The sequence below is a fragment of the Mya arenaria genome, chromosome 4 (assembly GCF_026914265.1).
Source record: "Mya arenaria isolate MELC-2E11 chromosome 4, ASM2691426v1".
NCBI classification, from domain to species: Eukaryota; Metazoa; Mollusca; class Bivalvia; order Myida; family Myidae; genus Mya; species Mya arenaria.
Genome location: NC_069125.1, coordinates 58,008,238 through 58,035,251, shown reverse-complemented (window position 1 = coordinate 58,035,251; position 27,014 = coordinate 58,008,238). Strand labels below are relative to the sequence as shown.

The 27,014-nt window shown below is 37.1% G+C and overlaps 1 protein-coding gene across 3 annotated transcripts; it reads right to left on the bottom strand.

Moving 5' to 3' along the window:
- Positions 1-113: 113 nt before the first annotated feature.
- On the bottom strand, positions 114-27,014 carry LOC128231942 (uncharacterized). Of its 3 annotated transcripts, none has more exons than XM_052945208.1 (15): positions 26,970-27,014; positions 23,028-23,166; positions 22,538-22,642; positions 19,562-19,617; positions 19,264-19,368; positions 15,949-16,032; positions 14,253-14,322; positions 11,592-11,786; positions 11,097-11,199; positions 10,731-10,803; positions 9,893-10,030; positions 7,311-7,447; positions 6,101-6,252; positions 5,462-5,653; positions 114-3,409 (listed from the first exon to the last, which is right to left on the bottom strand). In XM_052945208.1, exons 2-15 carry the CDS (start codon positions 23,155-23,157, stop codon positions 249-251), a joined length of 4,701 nt encoding a protein of 1,566 aa, XP_052801168.1. In that variant the 5' UTR covers positions 23,158-23,166; positions 26,970-27,014; the 3' UTR covers positions 114-248. The 3 variants fall into 3 exon arrangements, with proteins under 3 accessions (XP_052801168.1, XP_052801169.1, XP_052801167.1); XM_052945209.1 differs by having other exon boundaries at positions 26,900-26,995; XM_052945207.1 differs by having other exon boundaries at positions 26,934-26,976.

Sequence of the window (27,014 nt, the reverse complement as noted above, 5' to 3'; positions counted from 1 at the left end):
TTGAACGTTCACGCAGTGGAGCGACTTAGGGCCATATTGTTTATGCCCGCATACATAAAAACGTAACAAACCAAGAACCTATGACTCTTAAGAAGTAACTGTCTGTAACAATATATAATTATTATAATATATTTCACGGAAAACACAGTATGGTTATACAGGATTTAACAATCGAAAATAACAAGCCCTAGAGTACATGCTAATTGAAATTTCTTCATTTCATACCCATTCCATAAATGTCCACTGCATTAGGTCTTGGATGTTTTCTTACGATCAGCATTAGCTGAATATTGAATCAAATATTCCGGGTAGCACTGAGTGTTGTCAAAAACAACAAAGATATTCGGCTGTTTGATGTCATTAACAGCAGTATGAGTTAACTCCCCTTGCCCATTCTTCTCCGGCCGTCTCAAGCCTTGCTTCCCCTTGCTTGTTCTACCTATCAAAACTCGCGCAACAAACATGAAATAGTCACCGGAATCATGTGCAGCCTTTTCATTAAACAGGGTACTGGTTCCTGCTGCTGAGACTTCAGAATAATCTACCTCCATTGCTTCATGTTCATCTTTAAACTTTTTTTCACATTTATGAAGATTATACTTAGAATCGGTGGCATTTGTCTTCTTTGAAGAAGTCGCTGAGGAGGGCAAGGTGGTGGACATAGAAGTCAAGATTTTCACTGTTGGTGTGTGAGCATTTTGGCTTGCGGGTTTGTTATGGCTTTGTGCGGGAGATAGATGTGTTCTGTTATTGCTTTGAATACCACTACCTACTCCTATGGCACCCTGCTCTGTATTGTTTCCATGTTGGTAGTCCATTCCCTTGGTTCGGTCTCCTGTCATATGTACTTTTGACATTGGTTTTACTTGTATTTGTGCCAGCTTTTGAATCTTGTCTCCAGTTACAATAACTTTATTTTGTTTACAGATTGACACAGGTATTCGATGGCAGCTACAGAGACTGTGAACTGTTCTGTTTTTCGCATCAGTTGCACTTAAACAATTCGGATCTATAGCGGAGGATTTATATTTTGCTTGTTTTTGTGCCAGCTTTTGCATTCTATTAAGGTGTCTAATTGCAAGATTTTTTGTTTGTTTACACATTGAAACAGGTATTCGATGGCAGCTACAGAGACTCTGAACTTTTCTCTTTTTCGCATCAGTTGCTCTTAAACCATTCGGATCTGTAGCTGAGGTAAGAATTGATGCAGCTTCCTCAATTGAAGAAGATAGTATCTCTGTGCCTGATGACCGAGTCAAGTTCACATTTGATGCTGATGAAGATCGTTTTCTTGAAGAAAGGCAGGTGACTTCAGGCGTGGACTGAGAAGATGCGGCTACTGGAAGTTTCTGGCGGGTCTTTGAGGAGTCCAATACTTCTTGGGAATTTGTAGGCAAGCTTGATGAAGTTGCATATGTATTGGGATTCATTAAATCAGGCGCTGACTTTCGCTTACTGACTGAGCTTTGTTTCTCGGTTTTCCCTGGAGCAACTTTGCTACCAGCAAATGCTGCAGGAAACGATGGGAAATTAAGTTTAAATATATCTTCTAATGAAGTCCCAGCGAAGAAATTGCTATGCCCAGGTGTGCCAGGCTTTATCATATAACTGTCAGCTTTGCCACTCCTGTTCTTTTTACTCCATCCCGGAAAACCAACCAGTCCATCACAGATATACAAAGGCAGCGAGTGACAATCACACTTGACATTCAAGTTTACATGTCTGAAGTCATATCCCATATTTGGTGTAAACCTAAAAGATCCGTCCACATACCTATCAACAAATCCTGGCTTGAAATCAACTCTCAATGTCCTGGTGTTCGTTGAATCCGATGTGGTAGAGATGCCAGATGCTGCTGCTGACTGTTGAGATGTTTGGTCTGCTTCTCTGTAATACATGGCAGAATTGGCACTTAGCATATTCCTATTCCAACCTGGTCTACCCACTAATCTATCACACACATACAGTGGCAAATCATGGCAATCACATTTGTTGTTCATATTGTTTTTCCGGAAGTCAAAATTAAAGCCAGGAATAAATTTGTAAGAACCGTTAAACATCTTGAACACAACAGCATCCTCTAAAATGAATTGACCTCCATGACTTGAATTTTCAATCTGGCGCACAGAAGCATAATCTGGAACTGGTGTGTGTCCTAAATGTGAGTCCGTTTTGGTTTTGGAAGAATTGGAGGCATCAGTTGTTGTGGTTCTTGTAACTGAAGAACTTGCATTCATAGTTAATGCTGAATTTGGCTGTAAATCACCTGTTCCAGATGGAGTTGGATGTTTTTTGTACAGGTGTGAACTGCTGCTAGGTTTGAGTCTGCTCCAGCCAATGCTACCAGCCAGTTTGTCACAAACGTATTTAGCCACAAAGTGGCAACTGCATTTTACATTTAAATCAATGTGCTTGAAGTCGAACCCCAAACTTGGGAGAAAAGAATATGTGCCGTTATTGCATTTATACACAATACCTTCCTTTATCCTCCACTTTGATTCCTTAGTTTTTGAGGTGGAATTGGAACCAGCTGCCCCTGAAGCGCTTAACATTGTTGGTTTTGTATCCACACTTGTAGCTTTCAAACTTACAGATGAAATGCCCACTGATCCAGAAGATAAGCTGGCTGCCTCATTAGCCATGTCCTTCAAAATCCTGTCCATATTTTTATGTCTTAAATCTTGGAACGCATCCCTTGTTGATCCAGGACCAAATTTTGAAGCCATTTTTGGTGACAGGGTTGGGTGGTTATGTTGATGCGAGAAAGAGCTTCCAGACTGGGCTGACTTTGTCGGTGAACTGGGGTTTGTAGGCTGGTGAAATGGACATCTTATAGATGATATGCCCTTTTCATATGAATAGCACACACGACAAGAGGCTGCAGAACTTGAAGAGGACAGGCTTGATGATGAGAATAATGCACCTGGTTTCTTAACCGAGCTTGTTACAGCACTTAATCTCCCTGAGAAAAATGTGGAAGCATTTAAAGCAGAAGCTACAGAGGTTGTAGATACAGAGTCAATTCCAGAACTTCTTAAAAACCCAGGGGCATCAGTAGAAGAAATTGAGCCTGAACGTACAGCAGTAAATGGATTAACATTAGGCACTGAAGATGCTGAAGATGCATTTCTTGGAAACGAAGAAATAGGTGCAGGATTTGACAATGTTGACCTTGCAGTAGTGATTTGTAAAGCAAATCCTGTTGCCTTAGAGGAAGGAGTCACTGCAGAAGTGGGGTGGCTCACTTGAGGGTTGAATGCACTTAATGAGTGTGCGCCTGTAGTGGAAAATGGGATCCCTAAAGGGTAGGCTTGAGTGAAAGTAATCTGTGTTGTTGGCACTGGGTTAACTGGTTTAACTGTAGAAGACAGATGGATGCCTGGACTGGTGTGAGCTATAGACTGGAACCCTGTAATGGAAAGTTAAACCTTCAGTTTTGAAGAGTTACAAATATATAATATTAACATGTCAGTAGAGATTGAAAATCAGTCTAAAATCAAGTCCTCTCAAGTACATTTCCCCCATATTCAAGGAATCAAGTCAAAGCATCACTATTGCTTACACTGGCAAAGAATGTCTTTTAGATCACATTTAATGCATGACTCAGAATCATGAGATTCATGTCAAGTTCATAATTACCTTGTTTTTAATAATTGTAAAAAAACCTATTAGTCACAAAAACTGCAAAGTGCCTTTCTCCCTTTGCAATTAAATTGTTCAGCTATAGCACATATCAAAAGAGTGTATCTGAGTTATTAGATGATTTATAAGACTGGTGTTTTACAAATAATTTTATTTTCCCCAAAATATTACTTTAAATTATTTGCTTTTGTGTAATAATTGTCCACTTATGGCAATATGGGTGGTGGTGGGACGTTCAGATCTTAAGGGATTTCAGTTATGGGCTTAGTCTTAAAAAAATGATGTAATTGTCTCATTTGAGCTTTTGACAATGCAATGTTGTTTTATTATATGATATTAACACACTTTCTCCCACTGATGCAATTTCACTAATTTTGTCATCTTGATTTTTCGATATAGATATATTTATGATTTATTTTAACAATTTTCAACACAAGATGACGTTCACTGTTAAAATAACACATGATGAGAATTGCAAACACAAACAAGAGCTGTCACAGAGACAACCTGTTCAACTATCACGCCACATTTAAGTTTAAGGATTGCAAAGTTCTTGTGAAACGTGCATGGATTACAAGCAAAACCTTAACCAGAGATTTCAGCCCATTATTTGAATAATATGCAGAATAGAGTCATCTAGCTTGATTTGTTAAGTATGATGGCTAGTTGAGAGCCCTCTAAGCGTTCTATAGTTATTGAGCTGAAACAAAGTGTGACATATGGACTGGTGACCAACAAATCAATTTTCTCTGTGACATTGACCTACTGGCCTCAAAATAAATACAGGTCATCTATTAGTCATGACCAACTGGCATACCACGTATGAAGTTCCTGTGTGCAAGCCTTTTTAGTTATTGAGTGGAAACCTTTTTTTTAATTCAAAGTCACCACAACCTCGACCTTTGACCTACTGGCCTCAAAATAAATACAGGTCATCTATTAGTCATGACCAACTGACAAACCAAGTTTGAAGTTCCTTAGTGCAAGCCTTCTTTAGTTATTGAGCGGAAATATTTTTCAACTCAAAGTCATCGCAACCAAGGCCTTTTGACCTATTGGCCTCAAAATCAATAGAGGTCATCTATTAGTCATGACCAACTGGCATACCAAGTAGGAAGTTCTTGGGTGCAAATGTTTTCTAGTCATAAATTAGACCAATTCCTGGATTAAAAAGCCGAAGACTGATATTCCAGTGTATAATACTCAGAATTATGGCAGGATATCCCGTGTCATCCAGCAATGTAATTGAGTCCTGGGTGTCTGTTTTACATTTATGACCCCATTTTACATTTAGGACCCCCACTTTTGTCATCCAGATGCTTGCAAATTTCTAAAATTTAATTTACTGACCAATTTTACACCAGGTGTATCATTAAATATTGACCCCTGTTAAAATGTGACCCCATATGAAACTTCCGTACGAATTTATCAGTTATATTTCTTGTAGCATTTTATTTCTATTGTTTATAATCACAATTTTATCTTAAATAATAATAATCTTTAATTAATTTTAATTCTAGAATATGACATAATCTATTTGATGATATAGGAATCAATGACTTATGGGAATTCTCCGCCTCGTGCTACTTAAGTCACACACTTTGTAATTTTATTCGGCTAGACTTCCAACTGAAATTTATTATGCTCAACTTTATTTTATAAACATTTTGGATAATTGAAATATTAAAACCACCTATTTGAATTGGGTTGAAACTTCTTTACATCCAGTAGTCAATACATTCTGCAAATGTGTTTACAGGTTTTAATGGACAATGTTGGCCAAATGCATTTACATTCGGTAAATGGTTTTAAAACAAACCTGTATGTGAAGCTGACTGTGAGCTGGTAGGTGGCGGTCCAAAGCTTCCGCCACTGGCACCAGTATATCCTCCAAACATGGCTTGCAACATTGCTATACCTGCTGCTGATCCTATCGCTTGACTTTTACTACGGGACCTTCCCATAGCAGCATACTTGTGAGAAAAGGCTGCAGAGTTTGCAAAGTATACGCCTGAAATTTGAAAGAAAAACAGAAATAAATGCTCAAATTTGATTTTAAGTGTTGCATTGTACAAGAACTCAGAATATCAGATTTTATTCACTTTTCATTGTTTTTTCTTTTACATTTTCACATGAAGTATACGACAGCCTTTGAACATATAAGCAATTTCCACAAAGCAATAAACAATCAGTATGACAACTTCAAACATTGCAAAATATAATTATTGTCATGTAAGTAATTTCATAACAGACTTAAATGGAAACTTGGGTCTTTCCAGACATCAGATCACTCGAAGTTTTAGCTCAAGCCCGTCAATAAATCTCTAAATATGGATGTATCATTTTTAGCAACAAAAGGTAAAGAAAAAGCATTTCATGTCATTTAAAACAACTTTGCTTTCTTTTTTCTTTATACAGGCAAGGGAAGACAGATTTTACAATCCATGACCATACATACCATCCCCAAACAAACAGGCGTTCTTGCCAGACATTCGTAGGTCAAATCCCTCCTCACATATAGCCCCTATGGTTTGAATGTCTGTACCGTGGTAAAGTCGGGTCTCATTGGTTGTTCTCTCTCCCAGATCCTCAATCATGTGACTCCTTGTTCTGAAAAGAGTTTTATATTTTCACACATTATAGTTAAGCCAGCTAAAAACTAAATTTTCAGATTCCCATTCCTGGTTGATCCCCATACGAACACACCCTTCCCAACAATTTTAATTTGTCCCTATCTGAACAGCTCCTTGCCATCTATTCCTGCCCCTGTCTGAATACTTCCTTCCCATTTCTGTTGAAACACCCCTTTCCCATATCCCCCCCCCATCTTAACACCCTCTTCCCATTCCTGACTGACCCTGTCCGAACATCCCCTTCCTATTTCTGCCTGCCCCTGCCCGAACATCCCCTTCCCAATTATACCTGCCACTGTCCAAATTCTTCAACCCATGTATGTCTGTCCCTTTCTGAAGACCCCCTTCCCTTTTTCCCCTGCCTCTGACTGAGAACCATGTTTCCATTCCTACTAGCCCTCTGTCAAAAATCTCTTCCTTATGCTGCCTGGCCCTGTCCAAACAACCCCTTCCCATTTCTGCCTGCCCCTGTTCAATCACCCCCTTCCCATTTCTGCCTGCCCCTGTCCAAATTTCTCCATCCCATTTCTGCCTGCCCCTGTCAAAACACCTCCTTTCCAAATACTGCCTCCCCATTCTTGCCTGCCCCTATCTAAACATTCCCTTCCCATCCCTGTCATTCCACCATCTTCACATGTATGCCTGCCCTTGTCAAACACTTCTTTCCGATTCCTGCCTGCCTGTCTGTCTGAGCACACCCTTCCTATTTATGCCTACGCCTGTCAGAACACAAGAATTCATTAAGAAAAAAATCTGCATGAGAATTTAATTTTCATTCTCCTCTTGCTATGTACTAATTAAATTCACCTTCATTATGAAGATAACTTTAATCTTCATAAACTGTAACAATTTTTTTTGAATCTGTAGTCAGTAGTGGTATCCATTTGGAGACACTGTTGGAAACATGGAATAACATTATGGTTCACAACGCCAAACCTCTTGGATTAGAGGTGTGTACCTGTAGACTGTACTTAAAAATATTTCAAGTATTTAATCATGACATTAACAATGTGCAACAAAAATTAGCTAACTTACACTGAATATTTCTCCCACATTTTGTGGTTCTGCACACGGTAAATACGGACCACATTACAATGCATATTCTTGTACATCAGCTGACTTATGCTCGTAAATTCTACAGCTTCAACAGGCAACACTATCAAACTATAACTCTGAAATGAAAATAAATACACATGTCAGTTTGCGGAAAAAAAATAATCTTGTAGGTGAGTTAATCAAAAGATAAATAAAACTAGAAGCGCCGCAATGCGACAAAACCAGGTTTTTGTTATGGGCAATCAGAAATTATAGCCAATTAATTTGTTGTATGACTTTATCTTTACTTTTATCAAAAAGAGACGCCCCCCTCAAAAGCAATCCCAAGCTAACTCTTTACATAAGCTACTCACACACCAAGTTAAATCAATATCTATCAATGCTATCAAAAGTTATTTGTCAAAAAACATTTTTCTATTTCAAGTAACAGTGACATTGACCGTAGCCCCTCCCCACTCAAAAGCAATCCCAAGCTAGCTCTTCACATGCTACCTACACACCAAGTTTCATCAATATCTGTCAATCCTAACTAAAGTTATTGGGCGGAAACCATTTTTCTATTTTTAGTAATAGTGACCTTGACCTTAGCCCCTCCCCACTCAAAAGCAATTCCAAGCTAGCTCTTCACATAAGCTACCTACACACCAACTTTCGTCAATATCTATCAATCCTAACTAAAGTTATTGGGCAGAAACCATTTTTCTATTTTTAGTAACAGGCGACCTTGACCTTAGCCCCACCCCCCTCAAAAGCAATCCCAAGCTAGCTCTGTACATAAGCTACCTAAACACCAAGTTTCATCAATATCGGTCAATGCTAACTAAAGTTATTGGGCAGAAACCATTTTTCTATTTTAAGTAATAGTGACCTTGACCATAGCCCCTCCCCACTCAAAAGCAATCCCAAGCTAGCTCTTCACATAAGCAACTTACGCACCAAGTTTCATCAATATCGGTCAATGCTAACTAAAAGTTATTGGGCAGGAACCATTTTTCTATTTTTAGTAACAGGTGACCTTGACCTTAGCCCCACCCCACTCAAAAGCAATCCCAAGCTAGCTCTTCACATAAGCTACCTACAAACCAAGTTTCATCAATATCTGTCAATGCTAACTAAAGTTATTGGGCAGAAACCATTTTTCTATTTTAAGTAACAGTGACCTTGACCATTTTTCTATTTTAAGTAATAGTGACCTTGACCTTAGCCCCTCCCCACTCAAAAGCAATCCCAAGCTAGCTCTTCACAAAAGCAACTTACGCACCAAGTTTCATCAATATCGGTCAATGCTAACTAAAGTTATTGGGCAGAAACCATTTTTCTATTTTTAGTAATAGTGACCTTGACCATAGCCCCTCCCCACTCAAAATCAATCCCAAGCTAGCTCTTCCCATAAGCTACCTACACACCAAGTTTCATCAATATCTATCAATGCGTACTAAAGTTATTGAACAGAAACCAATGTTTGACGCCGCCCCGCCCGCCCGCCCGCCCAACAACAACCTCATTCTAATAACCCGGTTTTCGTTGAAAACCTGGTTAAAAATGCTTCATGTAGCCAGGTTTTAATGGTAAGCTTTCAGAAATGTTCACAAATACAAAAGTTGTGAACTTTTATACAGTATAATAAGCATCAATTGCTATAAGCTCCAACAACCAATTTTCCATTTTCAGCATGCAATTTTGACCTCAACTCTCCCAATAAACACCTATGGTACATCTGTGAATCAGCTTACTAAACACTAAACTGTTTCATCATATTTCATTCTTAACTTAAGTCATTGAGCACAAACCTGTCCTTGACCTTGAATCCACCAACCCCAAATGCAACCCCTTGATAGGTTTCCACAGGTACTTACTACATGTCAAGGTTCCTCACTTTAAGTCATTCCTGACTAATGTTATTGAGCAGAAACACCTGTGACTATGATCTAGACCCTACATACCCCGAATGGAATCCCATGTTATGTCTCCAACTTAAATTTCACCACTATATGTCACTCCTAACTTAAAATTGTTAAGGGAAGGCATTTTTTCTATTTGAAATAACAGTGACCTTGACCCCAATACCTCAAATGCAATCCTTAGGTATACCACATAAGGTTCTAAACTTCAAAACGATACAAATTTTAGTTACAGCAATCTTGACCTTAATCCCAGATACCCAAAATGCAATTTTACGGTATGTTTCCACATGAGCAAGCTTGCTACATACGTGCACTTGCCACATTACATAATAAATTCCATAACGACATCAATTCTTACTAAAAATACTGGTTGCGTTCACTGCTTTTTCAGTCCAAAGTCGATGTTTTAGTAGAAATAAGCAATCAACAAATGAGCTGTTACAATTATTAAGTGGTGGGCCACACCAGAATACCAAAATATTGATGACCTTGACGGACAAACTAGAAATTTATCTTTAAGTCATCAAACAACCATCTCAAACAAGTATGGACTATTGATTACTGACCTGGACACATGTAGACCAGCATGTGACACACAGTTGGATCACAAATAAATGGGACATAATTGTTTAATCAAGACAAGTATTGGTATCTGACCTGGTTAAGTGGCGGATCACACCAGTACGCCGGAATGTTGATAACCTTGCCAGAGAAACTAGACTCCCATTTCTTGGTGCTGATACATAGGTCATGGCTCCGGTCTCCCCACTCCCTGTTACAGTGCCGACAGTAAGACTGCAAACAGTTCAAGACCATGTATGTTATGAATGCTTTTGCACTATAACAATAGGTGCTTCAACTTTTCCAAGGGGCATATACCCATTTGATTAAATGATTAATTGTGGTAATAATAAAATTATCTCATGTTGCATAAAAATTGTCTATTGAAGGGGTAAAAGGGGTGTATCTTATTCTTAATGTATGTAAACATTATAAAAAGTTATCATTGGGATAAAACCTTTAAGTAGTGACAGGAAAGGGATAAAATTTTACTGTCAAATATCCGAGATAAAATAAGGGATAATGATTGTTAATATTAAAATATTTTCAGGCTTGTACAAACACTTTAAAATTTTCCTTTTTGCTTTATTTTCCTATAACTTCAAAATTCTCATGTATTTTTAGATTATTCTGTATTTTTTCATTTTCGTTCACCTAGCATTTATTAATAATGATGAGAGAGGACAGCTAACACAAATAAATATAACAATCAATTAAGACACTTTCACTATCGATAGTCGCATATTTGACCCTTTTCGATCAATTTATGATATAAATAAATCGCATATTCGACCCTTTTCGATCAATTTATGATATAAATAAATAATCAGAACAACACAACTGTAAGTGTCCAAAAATCTACACATGTGAAAATTGCTACACATGTGAATATTGCTTTGTACCTAATGACACTTCCAATACATAATGAGCATACCTTTGAGCAGCCAGCACATTTGTACTGTTTCACCTCAACATCGAGCACCTGGGACAAGCCACACCCAGGACACCTGAAATATAAACCAACATAACAAATCTCTATGTATACATCCAGTATGAAAATGGATGAAAGAAATCATCCCTGAACTCCATGTGCGTCCTGGGCTATGCCTTGATGGGGTAGAGTTACGGTGAACGAAGCCCCCTTTTAGCTTCTGGGTTTGAAACATTTTACGTTAAAAATATAATAGTCATTGAACCAACTGACAGAAACAGTCTAGTTAACAGAACAAGTATCAACTTCTGGTTGATAAAGATTTTTTTCCCCCCATATTCAAATGCTTTCATATAAATTTACACATACTTGATAACATCAGACATTTTTTCCAGTGCATCCAAGGTGTCCTTCTGCCATTTGTCCTCCAGCAGTTCTATAATGAGGCTCTCATGAACCTTCCGCAGCTCACCTGCGCACATAAAAAACAGTTGTTGTTAATTTATACTGCAAGCAATGCATTATAAACTGATAAGAACCATTCTCAAGTCTGTTTCCTTGGTCAGCCCCAATTTCTCCAAAGATCTCAAGTCGAACAAGCTCATTTGATTTATGTGTTAGCCAATTTTTTTTATATTTTTTTTTATCTAAATCAATTTTTTTTTTAGCTTTTTCATAATTATCATCAAGATTAATTTCTTTTGAAGTCCATTGGTAACACTAATGAATGTTAATATTACACAAATTATACCAAACAATAAAGATGATGAGTTTGAGGCAAAAGCTTCTTGACAATTATTCAATGATTGTATCAAAAACTTTGTCTAAAATTTATGTATGCTTTACATTAAATTTGGGTCTTACTCATAGGCACAGAGCTAGAGCAGTCAGGTTTGGGGCAGCTGACGGAACCTTGCATTTTCCCCATGAGAACATCCTTGGTAGTCCTCTTTACACAATCATTGCAGACCAGATGCCCCTCACAGCACTCCACAAGTCGGAAGTGATTAATCATCATTGAGCAACCACCACACTCCATCTCTGGTGGAGGGATTACTTCTGAAACATAGTAAACAAGAGATGTTTGTCAAACATTATGCCCCCCTGAGCGCCATGTTGTCAGGATTATATGGACAATTGAATGAAATATGCATGGACCGAAATGACAGCTGGTTTGTCACTGACATTGGATGCCGTTGAGACAGTTTTAAGATTATGACCATTCAAAGTGTGAGGAAAGAGTGTGTTAGGACCATGACCTTTAAGGAGTCATCAGCTTGTCACAAAAAATCTAAATGTCAAGTTTGAGGGCCATGGATGCAGGCATTGACAAGTTATCACACAGACAAGATTTTTTCGTTCAAGGTCACTATGACCTTGACCTTTGACCCGATGACCACTAAAATCATAAGGAGTCATGTACAGATCAGACGCAACATCAAGTCAAGTTTGAGAGCCATGAGTGCAGGCATTGTCAAGTTATCACTCGAAACATTTTCGCATTCAAGGTCACTGTAAACTTGACCTTTGACTCGATGACTCCTAAAATCAAAAAGGGTCATCTTCTGGTCAGGCCCAACTTCCATGTCAAGTTTAATGATCATAGGTTCAGGCATTGTTGAGATATCACTGGGAGAAAAATTGTTGATTTTTTTGCGTTAAGTGTTACTGTGACCTTGACCTTGGCCCGATGACACCCAAAGTCAAGAGGGGTCATATACTGGTCAGGCCCACCCTTCATGTCAATTTTGATGACCATAGGTCCAGGAATTGTCGGGTTTACTTTCAAGGTCACTGTGACCTTGACCTTTGACCCCTTAAATCAATAGGGGTCATGTACTGGTCAGGCTCAACTTCCAAGTCAAGTTTTGAGGGCCATGGGTGCAGGCATTGTTGAGTTATCATTCGGACAACCTTTTACCATTCAAGATCACTGTGACCTTGACCTTTGGCCCGATGACACCCAAAAACAATAGGGGTCATCTACTGGTCAGGCCCAACCTCCATGTCAAGTATGAGGGCCATGGGTGCAGGCTTTGTCGAGTTATCACTAGAACAACCTTTTACCATTCAAGATCACTGTGACCTTAACCTTTGGCCCAATGACCCCCAAAGCCATAGGGGTCATGTACTGGTCAGGCCCAACCTCCATGTCAAGTATGAGGGCCATGGGTGCAGGCATTGTCCAGTTATTACACGGACAACCTTTTACCATTCAGGGTCAATGTGACCTTGACCTTTGGCCCAATGACCCCCAAAAACAATAGGGGTCATTTACTGGTCAGGCCCAACTTCCAAATCAAGTTTGATGACCATAGGTCTAGGCATTGTTGAGTTATCACTCGGACAAGCTTTAAAATGATTTACCATTACAGGTCACTGTGACCTTGACCTTTGACCCGATGAGCCCTTAAATCAATAGGGGTCATCTACTGGTCAGGCCCAACCTTCATGTCAAGTTTGGTGACCATACGTCCAGGAATTGTTGAGTTATCACTCGGACAAGCTTTGGTCTACCGACGGACCGACCGACCGACCGACCGACATGCCTGTGCAAAGCAATATACCCCTCTTCTTCGAAGGGGGGCATAAAAATGTAATGATACATTGTTCATATAGACCATGTGACCATGTGCATGTTTATCTCAATCAATCAGGTAGCATACCTCTTTAATATATTGGCAAAAGTTAATGGACTTGCTATACTTTTTGTATTTCCCGAGTGAACATGCTACCAATTTCAATGGCAATACCAAATTTTTGACAAACCTCAGATAAAATATAAATTAAGATAGACAAGTTTATGACAAACAAGAGCTGTCACAGAGACAGCTTGCTCGAGTTATCAAATCTGATTTTATAAAATTTCCATGCAATACATGAAGTAGTTGCAGTGTTATTAACTTAAATGTGCTTACATGCAAAACCTTAACCAGAATTTCTATGTCAAATAGTAAAGGAGCAAAATTTAAATTATACGCAAGAAAGTTATCATACTTGATAAATTAAGAAGATTGGTAGGAGCCTTTTCAAAGAGTTTAAATGCAATACATGGTGCATTTATTGAGATAATGACTTAAATGTGGTTACATGTATACGCAAAACCTTAACCAGAAGTTCTAAGTTGAATAATAAAGGGCCATAATTTGCCTTGAATGCAAAATAGAGTTATCTAACTTGGTTATTTAAGTAGGTTGGATGGTCTCAATGCAATTCATCAAGTAGTTGCTGAGATATCAACCTGTGTGTGTTAATGCAAAACCTTAATCAATATTTCTGAGTCAAGTAATAAAGACTCTTTTTTCCTTTATATATATACATAATACAGGTATTTAACTTCATTATTTATGTTGCAGAGTTAGGAACACATATACTTCATATAAGTTTCAACTCAATATTTGCTGAGATGTTGATTTAAAAAAAACAACAACATAATCTATGTGGGATGCCGACACAGATGCCGGGTGAGTAGTTTAGATCTCCTTATTCTACTAGTCAAGCTCAAAATGAATAAAATATCTTCACTTTTTAGCAATTCAGGGGCCTTCCCTCGCACGACATGGGGTTGCTCAAGAGTTGATATACAGCCACTTTGCTGAAAAAGAACAAAAATACACAGTATTCTAACCTTTCTGTAAAAGTCAAAATAAAATCATGCATTTTCTAAAGAATATATTTCATGTACTCAAATTTACAAAGAAGTCAAATGTTCAAGTCTGCATATTTGTTCTGATTTCACAAACTAACTCACTAATGTGTAACACCACAAGACCACTCTCATGCTTTATATTATTATCATCAATGACATTGACCACATCTGCAATTCCAAAGTACAACTTCATTTTTATTTTCTATAAAACGACAATTTCTTTGCTATAATTTATTGCATTATAATTTTTGTTTATGTTTTTGCAATAGTTACCTTGAGCTTCATCCTACTGACAAAAAAACACAATTATAAGTCTCAGTTTAACACTCTTCATATATTATAACTTAAAGGGACTGTACACCGGATTGGCACCAAAAAAAAAGTTTTTTTCTCTAACGAATCTCAGGACAATTATTTAATAGAATGTGTTACGCTTTTATATCATAATTGTAAAAAAAAAGTAACAAAATGTAAAAAAAAAAATTGTGTCGGAGACCTGGTTCGAACCCTAGTCGCCAAAATTGCAGTCTAGCGTCGTATCCACTGAGCTACTACGGCTTACTCTAACCGGGTGACATTAAGCTATACACCTAACTCAGTAATATCACGTGATAACACCGACCAGCCAATCACGCATAAGGAATGAATTCTACTAGGTAGACATACCCAGTAATCTTTTTTAATGGAAAAATATGAAATAACTGCTAAACTTATACATAATGTAAACTATGTGGTACTTCAGTTAGTAAGTTTTAATGCATTGTACACATAAATACTAAATTTATGACAGTTTTCAACAATTTTCTTTTTTTCTTGCAAACTGATCATCTGGTGCACAGTTGCTTTAAGTAATGAAGCAGAAATCATTTGCTATTTCATAAACAGTGACTCTGATCCTACTGATCCCAAAAGCATTCCATACATTTGACTAAACATTAGTTTCCTTTAAATACAAAAAAATCATCAATATTTGTTATTCATAATGCAAGTTATTGTAGGAAAACAATTCTTTTATTTTTACTAACAGTGACCTTTACCCCACCAACCCAAGAGACAACATATGGCTACATCTTTACATAAGTTACCAACACACCAAGTTTTACGACTGCCAATCAATGCTAACATTATCATTTGGGAAAAATCTATTTTTCTAAATTTAATAGACCTTGACTGATTGACCCTTCTGACTCCAATGACAGTCACATGGTATGTCTTCACATTACTAGCAACCTTCACATCAAGTTTAATCACTTCACATCAATGCAAACAAAACTTATTGAATAGAAACCATTTCTTAGTACCCAGTAATAGCAACCTTGATGCCATGAACACCAAAAGCATTCACTTCTTTATATTATAAGCTACCAACACGCCAAGTTTCATCATAATCCACCAAAGCTTACGAAAGTTATTGAGCGGAAACCACCTGCATGATGACCTGGATGCCTCAATGTGAGCTGCAATTTTTCATACTCTCACTTTTTCATCATTCAGTTATATTATTAATATTTGTATGAAATTATTGCAACATCACAAAATATCCATCACAGTGAAACATCAATGGTTACCTACCTTATCTGTTGCCTTGACCTTTGTCTTCCCTCGCATTAGGGCCTTGCCTTTTTTACTGCGGCCAGATAACAAAGTCAGGCCCACCTAAAATGGTAGAGAGTAAAATCACATTTGTTCATATGTTAAAATTATTTCCTAACCATGTGCTTTTCAGTCAACTCCTCAGGTATATTTTTTTTCAAGCCAAAATCCCATGCACTAAACATGGCATTGAAGATACTTTTGGAGGAGCAAACTTTGTGTAGGCATATTTGGAAGAGCAAACATTTTGTAGGCATATTTGAAGAAGCAAACTTTGTGTATGGATATTTGGAGGAGCAAACTTTTTGTAGGCATATTTGGAGGAGAAATCTTTTTGTATGCATATGTGGACGAGCAAACTTTGTGTAGGCATATTTGGAAGAGCAAACATTTTGTAGGCATATTTGAAGGAGCAAACTTTGTGTAGGCATATTTGGAAGAGCAAACATTTTGTAGGCATATTTGAAGGAGCAAACTTTGTGTAGGCATATTTGGAGGAGCAAACTTTGTCTTGGCACGTTTGAAGGAGCAAACTATGCATATGGATATTTGAAGGAGCAAACTTTGAGTATGGATATTTGGAGGAGCAAACTTTGTGTATGGATATTTGGAGGAGCAAACTTTGTGTATGGATATTTGGAGGAGCAAACTTTGTGTAGGCATATTTGGAGGAGCAAACTTTGTGTATGGATATTTGGAGGAGCAAACTTTGTGTATGGATATTCTGAGGAGCAAACTTTGTGTTGGTATATTTTGAGGAGCAAACTTTGTGTAGGCATATTTGGAGGAGAAAACTTTGTGTATGGATATTTGAAGGAGCAAACTTTGTGTATGGATATTTGAAGGAGCAAACTTTGTGTATGGTTATTTGGAGGAGCAAACTTTGTGTATGGATATTTGTAGGAGCAAACTTTGTGTTGGTATATTTTGAGGAGCAAACTTTGTGTAGGCATATTTGGAGGAGAAAAGTTTGTGTATGGATATTTGAGGAGCAAACTTTGTGTATGGATATTTGAAGGAGCAATTTTTGTGTATGGATATTTGGAGGAGCAAACTTTGTGAATGGATATTTGAAGGAGCAAACTTTGTGTATGGTTATTTGGAGGAGCAAACTTTGTGTATGGATATTTGTAGGAGCAAACTTTGTGTTGGTATATTTTGAGGAGAAAACTTTGTGTAGGCATATTTGGAGGAGAAAACTTTGTGTATGGATATTTGGAAGAGCAAACTCTGTGTATGCATATTTGGATTTAAGTATATTTGGAGGAGCAAACTGTGTGTATGGATATTTGGAGGAGCAAAGTTTGTGTTGGTATATTTTGAGGAGAAAACTTTGTGTAGGCATATTTGGAGGAGAAAACTTTGTGTATGGATATTTGGAAGAGCAAACTCTGTGTATGCATATTTGGATTTAAGTATATTTGGAGGAGAAAACTTTGTGTATGCATATTTGGAGGGGCAAACTCTGTGTATGCATATTTGGATTTCAGCATATTTGGAGGAGAAAACTTTGTGTATGCATATTTGGAGGGAAGAACTCTGTGTATGCATATTTGGATTTCAGCATATTTGGAGGAGAACACTTTGTGTATGCATATTTGGAGGGAAGAACTCTGTGTATGTATATTTGGAGGAGCAAACTTTGTGTTGGTATATTTGAAAGAGCAATTTTTGTGTAGGCATATTTTGAGGAGCAATTTTTGTGTAGGCATATTAAATTATTTGGAGGAGCAAACTTTGTGCAGGCATATTTGGAGGAGAAAACTTTAAGTATGCATATTTGGAGGGGCAAACTCTGTGTATGCATATTTGGATTTAAGCATATTTGGAGAAGAAAACTTTGTGTATGCATATTTGGAGGGACGAACTCTGTGTATGCATATTTGGAGGAGCAAACATTGTGAAGGCATATTTGGAGGAGCAAACTTTGAGAAGGCATATTTGGAGGAGTTAACTTTGTGCAGGGATTTTTGGAGGGGCAAACTCTGTGTATGCATATTTGGAGGAGCAAACTTTGTGTAGGCATATTTGGAGGAGAAAACTTTGTGTAGGCATATTGGGAGGAGCAAACTTTGTGAAGGCATATTTGGAGGAGTTAACTATATGCAGGGATTTTTGGAAGAGCAAACTTTGTGTATGCATATGTGAAGGAGCAAACTTTGTGTAGGCATATTTTGAGGAGCAAATTTTGTGTAGGCATTTTTGGAGGGGCAAACTCTATGTTTGGATATTTGGAGGAGCAAACTTTGTGCAGGAACATTTGGAGGAGCAAACTCTGTGTATACATATTTTAAGGGGAAAACTTTGTGTATGCATATGTGGAGGAGCAAACTTTGTATAGGCATATTTGGGGGAGAAAACTTTGTGTATGCATATTTGAAGGAGCAAACTTAGTGTAGGCATATTTGTAGGAGCAAACTTTGTGTGGGCATATTTGGAGGAGAAAACTTTGTGTAGGCATATTTGGAAGAGAAAAAAATTGTGTATGTATATATTTGGAGGGGCAAAATCTATGTATGCATATTTGGATAAGCATATTTGGAGGAGAAAACTGAGTAGGGATATTTGGAGGAGCAAACTTTGTGTAGGGATATTTAGATGAGCAAACTTTGTGTAGGGATATTTAGATGACCAAACTATGCGTAGGGATATTTTGGTGAGCAAACTTTGTGTAGGGATATTTGGAGGAGCAAACTTTGTGTAGGGATATTTGGGTGAGCAAACTTTCTGTAGGCATATTTGGAGGAGCATACAGGCATATTTAAAAGGGAAAAAATAATACAATCATATTTAAAGGGAGCAAACTTATACAGGTATATTTTGAGATGCAAACTTAATACAGGCATATGTGGAGGACTTTTATACAGGCATTTTGAAAGAGCAATCTTTATACAGGCATATTTTAGGACCAACTCTGTATAGGAACATTTCAAGAAGCAAGCAGGAATATTTTGAGGAGCAAACTTTAAGTCAGTTTATTGAAGAAGCAAAAGGTTAAAATATAGGTCAATAAGCAAAGTATTTCAAACCCCTGTTAGGTCAATGGGTAGAAATGACTTATTCTAGTCATACATAGTTCCATACTACAATGTTCAATACTTTTCATGATCAACAATTCATGAAAAAATAAACAACATTGACACTGACACGGCCAACACTTTCATCAAGACTATGTCGATGTCAACTGTTAAGGTAAATCGATGACATCCAAACAATGAAAATACATTTACATTTATTGGCTTTAGCAGCCAAATTCATAAAAGGAGTTTCAAAAGAACAGCTTGACAATATTACCTCTTCATCCGCCTCTTCCTCATAATCTTCCAACAGTTCAACTGAGTTCTCTGCTGCAGCATCATCCGGGGGTTCATCCCTAATAACAATAACATCAGGATCAAGCTGAAAATAAAAATGAAACTTTTGAAAATATTGTGACATATTTTACTGAACTTCTTTACTTAAGTTTTATTAACAAAGTTTGAAGAAACTATCAAGGTTAGTAATAATTAGCAAAATCAAAATGCTTACTTTCTTTCTAAATCAAAATAATATGAATTTTGAAATGACAATCAAATTTGACTTTTCCACCTACCATATCATTATCAACTTCAAAGTTCCTAATATCATGCAGCATGTTGTTCTTCTCATCTAAAAAAGTTTCAAAATCAATATTACATTTAAAATATGAGTGTTGTAGAGCATGTATACCAAATTTGTTTGAATGTCTTGACTGGTTTTTGAGTTATGGCTGAGGTTTGTGTTGAAGAAATGTTTGCATAATGTTCACACTGCCAACAATGGCACCAAGTCTATCACAATAACATTTCTTTTTTCACTTAAAAAAACCCCTGACGAACATACAATGCTACCTAGCTTTTTCTTTATGAAAATTAACAAAATAAATTGTTTTTTACCAATGACCAATCTCTACCTTCTTATGCTCTTATATGGATTAATTTTACATGATTACTGCAGTGATTTTTCTATTTTCTTCAATTATTCTTGCAAATTTTACTGCTGGTGCTTATTTGATTGGGAAAGCAACTGTGCTAAGTTCAAAAATCTGGGAAAAATTTGATCATGTGATGTTTGCAGAGTTTCGGCACTATAGCAAAGTGGGGAGACTGGAGCCATGACCTCAGTATGTATCAGCACCAAGGAATAGGAGTTAATTTCTCTGGCAAAGTTATTAACATTCCAACGTGCTGGTGTGATCGAACATTTAACCAGGTCAGATACCAATACTACAATTTTGTCCAATTTACTTGTTACCTGTGTCAGTCAAATCAATTTGAAGAAAAATAACACAACTTTTGTGCTCAGATTTATGGGAATTGTTGATACCTCCTACCACTCAATAATTTGAAGTTACGGGACAAATAGTGAAAAAACATTGCATATACATAATGTGAAGACATGAGATTGCATTTGATGAACAAAAAAACTAAAGCAATCTATTGTTTCCAATCAATTTATAGATCAACAAAGCCAGCAAAGTAACTAAAGACCTTCCCAAGAACTCTTGATATGATTTCATACCTATGATAAAAATTTTACCAGATGTACAGCACTGTTGAATATACCTCCTTGGTATGAAACTGCTCCATACATTAAAAAACTAGCCGCCATCTTGTCTCTTTATCAACATGTGATATTGTTTTTAAAAATATGTTTTCCGGTATTAAGATAAAAAACAAGAGCTGTCACAGTATGTGACGAATGCCCCCGAATGTGACATTGACCTACGAACAAGGTCAGTACATGAAAAGTTTATCTTGCCTTTACGTGTCAAATACATATGGCAAGTTATTTTAAATTGCCTCTGAACATAAAAAAATACCACCCATACTTTACAACCTACACTGTTATGTCCTTATATTCAGAATACCCTTGTGAATAAACACTTAGTGTATCTTTCACCTTAGAGGTAGGGACATGGGTCTTGCACACGACACCTTGTCTTCGTATGTGGAACATATGTAGCAAGTGATTTTAAAATCTGTCCATACAAGGGAAAGTAACAGCCCTGACACGACAACCTATACTCTATGTCCTTATATGCAGCACTCCATTGTGAATAAACACTAAGTGTGACCTTGACCTTTGAGGTAGGGACACGGGTCTTGCACGCGACACGTCGTCTTGGTATGTGGAACACATGTGTCAAGTTTTTTTAAAATCTGTCCATACAAGGGAAAGTTACAGGCCGGACACGACAACCTATACTCTATGTCCTTATATGCAGCACTCCATTGTGAATAAACACTATGTGTGACCTTGACCTTTGAGGTAGGGACACGGGTCTTGCACACGACACGTCGTCTTGGTATGTGGAACACATGTGGCAAGTTATTTTGAAATCTGTCCATACAAGAGAAAGATACAGCCCGGACACGACAACCTATACTCTATGTCCTTATATGCAGCACTCCATTGTGAATAAACACTAAGTGTGACCTTGACCTTTGAGGTAGGGACACGGGTCTTGCAGGCGACACGTCGTCTTGGTATGTGGAACACATGTGGCAAGTTATTTTAAAATCTGTCCATACAAGGGAAAGTTACAGCCCGGACACGACAACCTATACTCTATGATGTATATGCAGCACTCCATTGTAAATAAACTCTAAGTGTGACCTTGACCTTTGAGGTAGGGACACGGGTTTTGCACGCGACACGTCGTCTTGGTATGTGGAACACATTTGGCAAGTTATTTTAAAATCTGTCCATACAAGGGAAAGTTACAGCCCTGACACGACAACCTATACTCTATGTCCTTATATGCAGCACTCCATTGTAAATAAACACTAAGTGTGACCTTGACCTTTGAGGTAGGGACACGGGTCTTGCACGCGACACGTCGTCTTGGTATGTGGAACACATGTGGCAAGTTATTTTAAAATCTGTCCATACAAGAGAAAGTTACAGCCCGGACACGACAACCTATACTCTATGTCCTTATATGCAGCACTCCATTGTGAATAAACACTAAGTGTGACCTTGACCTTTGAGGTAGGGACATGGGTCTTGCACGCGACACGTCGTCTTGGTATGTGGAACACATGTGGCAAGTTATTTTAAAAGTTGTCCATACAAGGGAAAGTTACAGCCCGGACACAACAACCTGTACTCTATGTCCTTATATGCAGCACTCCATTGTGAATAAACACTAAGTGTGACCTTGACCTTTGAGGTAGGGACACGGGTCTTGCACGCGACACGTCGTCTTGGTATGTGGAACACATGTGGCAAGTTATTTTAAAATCTGTCCATACAAGAGAAAGTTACAGCCCGGACACGACAACCTATACTCTATGTCCTTATATGCAGCACTCCATTGTGAATAAACACTAAGTGTGACCTTGACCTTTGAGGTAGGGACACGAGTCTTGCACGCCACACGTCGTCTTGGTACGTGGAACACATGTGGCAAGTTATCTTAAAATCTGTCCATACAAGGGAAAGTTACAGAGCCGGACGGACGCACGGACGGACGGACGGACGGACGGACGATGCGATTTTAATATGCCCACCTTCGGGGGCATAATAAAAATAAAATGATAATTACCATCAGCACTGATATCAACAACAGTACCAGACACGCAACTGGGACCATCGTCTCTTTTACCAGTACTTGTTTCCTGCTTCATCTGCACCCCAATTACTTCATCGTCTGTAATAATTTATAAATACAAGATCGTGAGCTGTAGTTATTGAAATGTCAAAAAAAAACTACATTAACAAAACCTGTAATGGAACAACAAAACAACTGAAAATTTTCACTTTGGACTGCATTTATGTATGGTTTTTTTCCAGTTGTTTTTCTCATCAAAACGGATCTTTTTAATGTATTAATGTATAGTAATAATAAATCTCAAGCAAATTTAAATTATAGAAAGTTACGAAGAGGTTTTAAAATTCAAACACAAACTGTTATTCATATCACTGCATCTTGGCTTAGAAATTAACCAAAATGTTAAGAGAGAAAAAATTAGCCGAATAGCACATCACACTCTCAATAGTTAAAGAAGAAAACACATAAAAGTGTTACAGTTTACCTGAACCAGTGGCATCATTATTGGTCTGCACGACACTGCGGTCACATTCAAGGGTGGTGTCAGTCAGGTCCAAACAGTCATCAATATCAGAGAAGTTCATGTCAGCACTGCTGTCAATGGAAGAATCCATCTTCCCTTCCTAAAGAATTAGTTATAATAAAGTGACATATGCATGTGTTTTTGTTTAATTTGTGAAGACAAAGGTAATGCTACAAGAAGTTGTTAAAATTTGTGATTTGACCTTTTAAAGCTAAATATTACCCTGATCTGGCTCTAAAAAGTCCTAAACAAGAGAGCTAAGGCCTAAAAATATATATTTTTGTTTAGGGTAACATCCCCAGACATTATTAGGCAGGGTAGGTAGGGATTTTTTTCAAATACACTTAGATCATTTTTTGGCAAATGGCACTATTTCTTGGAAAGGCACTAATATATTGCTGTTGTTATACAGGGTTCTCAAAATGTTTGAGCTGAACAGGCCAAATTTAATTTGTAACAGGCTTTCTAGGGGGGTCTGGGGTCATGCCCCCCCCCAGACTTTTTTTAAAACAAGAATGCAATTTCCTGCATTCTGAGCCATTTAGGATACTGTTTTTCTAGGAGTTTTGAAGTAAACAACAATGCAAAATTTCGATAAAAACACTGTTTTGTACATAAGTTCACATACAATATACAGAAATGTCATACATAGCATACATTCAGAGAAAGACCTTGACAAGTCAGTGTCTGTATCGTCACTGACTAAGCCGTTTTGGATTAAAAATAGAAAAAAGAACACATTTCAGACCGATATTTTCATTAACCATTTTCTTTTCCTGAAGTTTCTAGCAAACAAATCAAAATAAGAATCGATCAAATGTATAAACTAAAACGAGAAATATCACGCTATCTTATGCAACAGGTTTTTAATAAATGGATGATTACTCAATGGTATTTAATTACCGTAATTCACCTTAGAGTTCGGACACCCATAATTATTTTCAAAAATAATTTATTTTGTGTACCTACCTAATTTTCAAACACCCAAAGGACATCAATCATAACTTTCACAGTTACCAAGTTTCACAGACGAAGATTATTGATTTTTATCTTTACAATGCCTGGCTAGATTACCTATTAAACCATATACACCACTGTGACAAGTTAATTAGTTACGACCCATCCTAAACGATTTATTGCCTGTAGAAAGAGAAAGTGTGAAATATTTATTGGAGGATTAAAGAAACAACAAGGGCAATCAAGGGATTAGGAAAACAAAGACATGACATTTTTGTAAAACGATCTGCCAATAAACTTTGAAACTTGTACCACACTTTATACCGTATTATATCATGTAAAGGACGCTAGCATAGATAGGACGCAGGCAAAAAAATAGTTGAGAAAACGGGTAAAACCCCTTAATATATAAGATAGGACGCAGCGGGAAAATGTTAAAATCGGAGCCGAAAAATTGAGGTTGGTAAAGTATGTATAACATATATTGAAGTAAAAAACAAACAAAAAATTGTATATTAGGCATATTTCGATAACTGTCTTGTGTATTTCGATAATTATCTTCGTATTTTGGTAATTTAGCGTACATAACAAAGATATATGTCTTGACATTTTGAGAACATTCACGCATATTATAAGACTTATACAAATGCCGTAATAGTCCCGACTGAGAGTCAACCGTTGCAACCTTGCAATAGTCCCACATGCCTTCTGAATGACAGTCAACCGTTGCAACCGTTGCAATCGCAACAAAACTGTATTGTCAAAACTGAGGATTGTTTTGATAAGGCTTGTCGCTGCGCGGATTAAAGCATGTAGGCATAATTAATGCGTGTCGGTAATTAGTCTTGCCAGCGGAAGGCACGTCAGGTAAAGTGCGAACAAACAACCATTTTTCTAATGACAGACAGCGGGTGTTTTTCACACCTTCGCACATTTGAAAAGATTTGATATTGACAATAATGCTACTTTGCGTTATGCACATTCCTTTATTATTTTTTTAAAACAGTAACATACAACAAAATGTTTTGTAAAATATCGAAACATTAAAATCATGAACAACGATTAATTGATATTAACCTCCTTTCCCGATCTTCCGTTGCCGTTATAACTCAATCCAGTTAAAATGCTGACTCACATCGAGTTTTTGTGAGTAGCGTCCCTTTTATAAAAAAGTAAACACTCGTATTTTTTTTCAATTTATTTCTCAATAAATCATTTTAAAGTAAACATTCAATATATTTCTGCGTGTGTTAACTTGCGTGATTTTACCTATGTCAGTTGTTCTCTTCGGTGACGCAGTACAGATACTTACTATTACCGCGTTCTTCCCCGGTCCAATATTTTCGACCCAATATTTTCGACCCGAAATGGACTTGGAAAAAACAGATGCAATTTTAATAGCATAGAAAGGACGCAGGCACTTTTTAAGACGAGAATTGGGGGTAAAAAAGTGCGTCCTATGCATGATATAATACGGTAATATAGACTATAAGAAGCAATGATCGTACAGTTATACTTATTGAAATATCAATAAAAGTCAACACATTCAATGATATAGGTTACTAATTAATGTGATGAATTAAATTTTGAAATGAAATACTTAAGTTACATTCCAAACACCACTCAGACACATTAATCCGCATAGCAATGTCCATGCTCTCCACGAGATCCTCGTGGGAATAACTGTGAGTTATGTGACGTCACACAGTGTGACTGTTTGATCTGAAGCCGATAGAATGTGTTTATTCATTTCAATGCATGTATAAAATGGTGTTTAGTGGGATTTTAATTAACTTGATGAAGGATTTACACTTATAGGCGTAATAAATAAGTTTATGACCATTGGTAACTACGGACAATACAAGTGGTAAAATGCAAACATGAAGAAAAAAGGCAGGTTTAAAATACATGTAGATAAAATGGTAATTTTCTATGAATGCGGACAGCAAATTTTTTTTTAATTATTTAAAGGTGTCCGTACTCTAAGGTGAAATACAGTATTCATACTAACGGGTGGCTGTTAGTGGATGAAAATAAGTCATCTATGTACTTTTTTTTGACATCGGCAATGTTTTCTTCTAACATGAAACCGTGCTTGCGCATGCGCGAATTACGGAGAATTCTTACCAATACGATTTCGAACCTGAAGACTCTTACATACGCCGAAGTAAGACTAGATAATCAGTATTAAATATGTCAGAAAAGAATGTGACCTTATGGTTTCTAGAACAATTCTAACCGGCCGATTTCTGGTTTAAACCGGTCAAATAGGCCGGGGGCCAGTTCATTTTGAGAACCCTGATTATAGATTTTTATTCTCTGATAAGATATAATGACAATTTATGTTTAAGCAAAATTGTGTTTATAGAGGGAGGACCAGTTTTTTTTTACCCGAAACAAATAATTTTTATGATCTAATGGCCTAACATTAGTATGACCATGTATTTTCGCTTTTTAAGAGTTCAGTAGTTCTGCCCTGCTAAGCATAAATTGACGGGTGATTAACTGATACTGTCTATGAAATGAACTATTTTCGACATAACATTAATAAGATTATAAATCTGTACTTTGACAGATGTTGTCACATTAACCAAAGATGTTTCATACGAAATTTTAACTTATTACAACAAAAAACCTCCAAGATAATTGTAATAAATGTCCCAAGTGATCAGATTTGTGACCTTAGCCAGTAGCCATAAGTTAACTCTCAACCTGCCCATCGCATAAAAGTCATGCATGACTGAGACGACATAGATAGGGACACAGAACATACGTGTGGAATAAGTAAACAAAAACTTGAAAAGATCAAAGTATTTTGAAATAATAATAACTAAAAAAATGTATTTTTCACACAACTGAACAGAAATTTGTGTTACTTAGGTGTTCTTATCCATATCCCGTTTAAATTACCATAGCTTAACTCAAAACAAGTCATTAAAACCGTACAATTGGAGCTACGGTCGATCGGTCGGCATCCGGAAGTTAGTCAAT

Excerpts from the sequence above, each read along its gene's own strand:
- LOC128231942 (XM_052945207.1), bottom strand. Across the intron at positions 19,618-22,537 it reads TGTTGATATCAGTGCTGATG|ATGAGAAGAACAACATGCTG; the intron begins GTAATTATCATT and ends AAACTTTTTTAG. Across the intron at positions 11,787-14,252 it reads GGCCCCTGAATTGCTAAAAA|AAGTAATCCCTCCACCAGAG; the intron begins GTGAAGATATTT and ends ACTATGTTTCAG.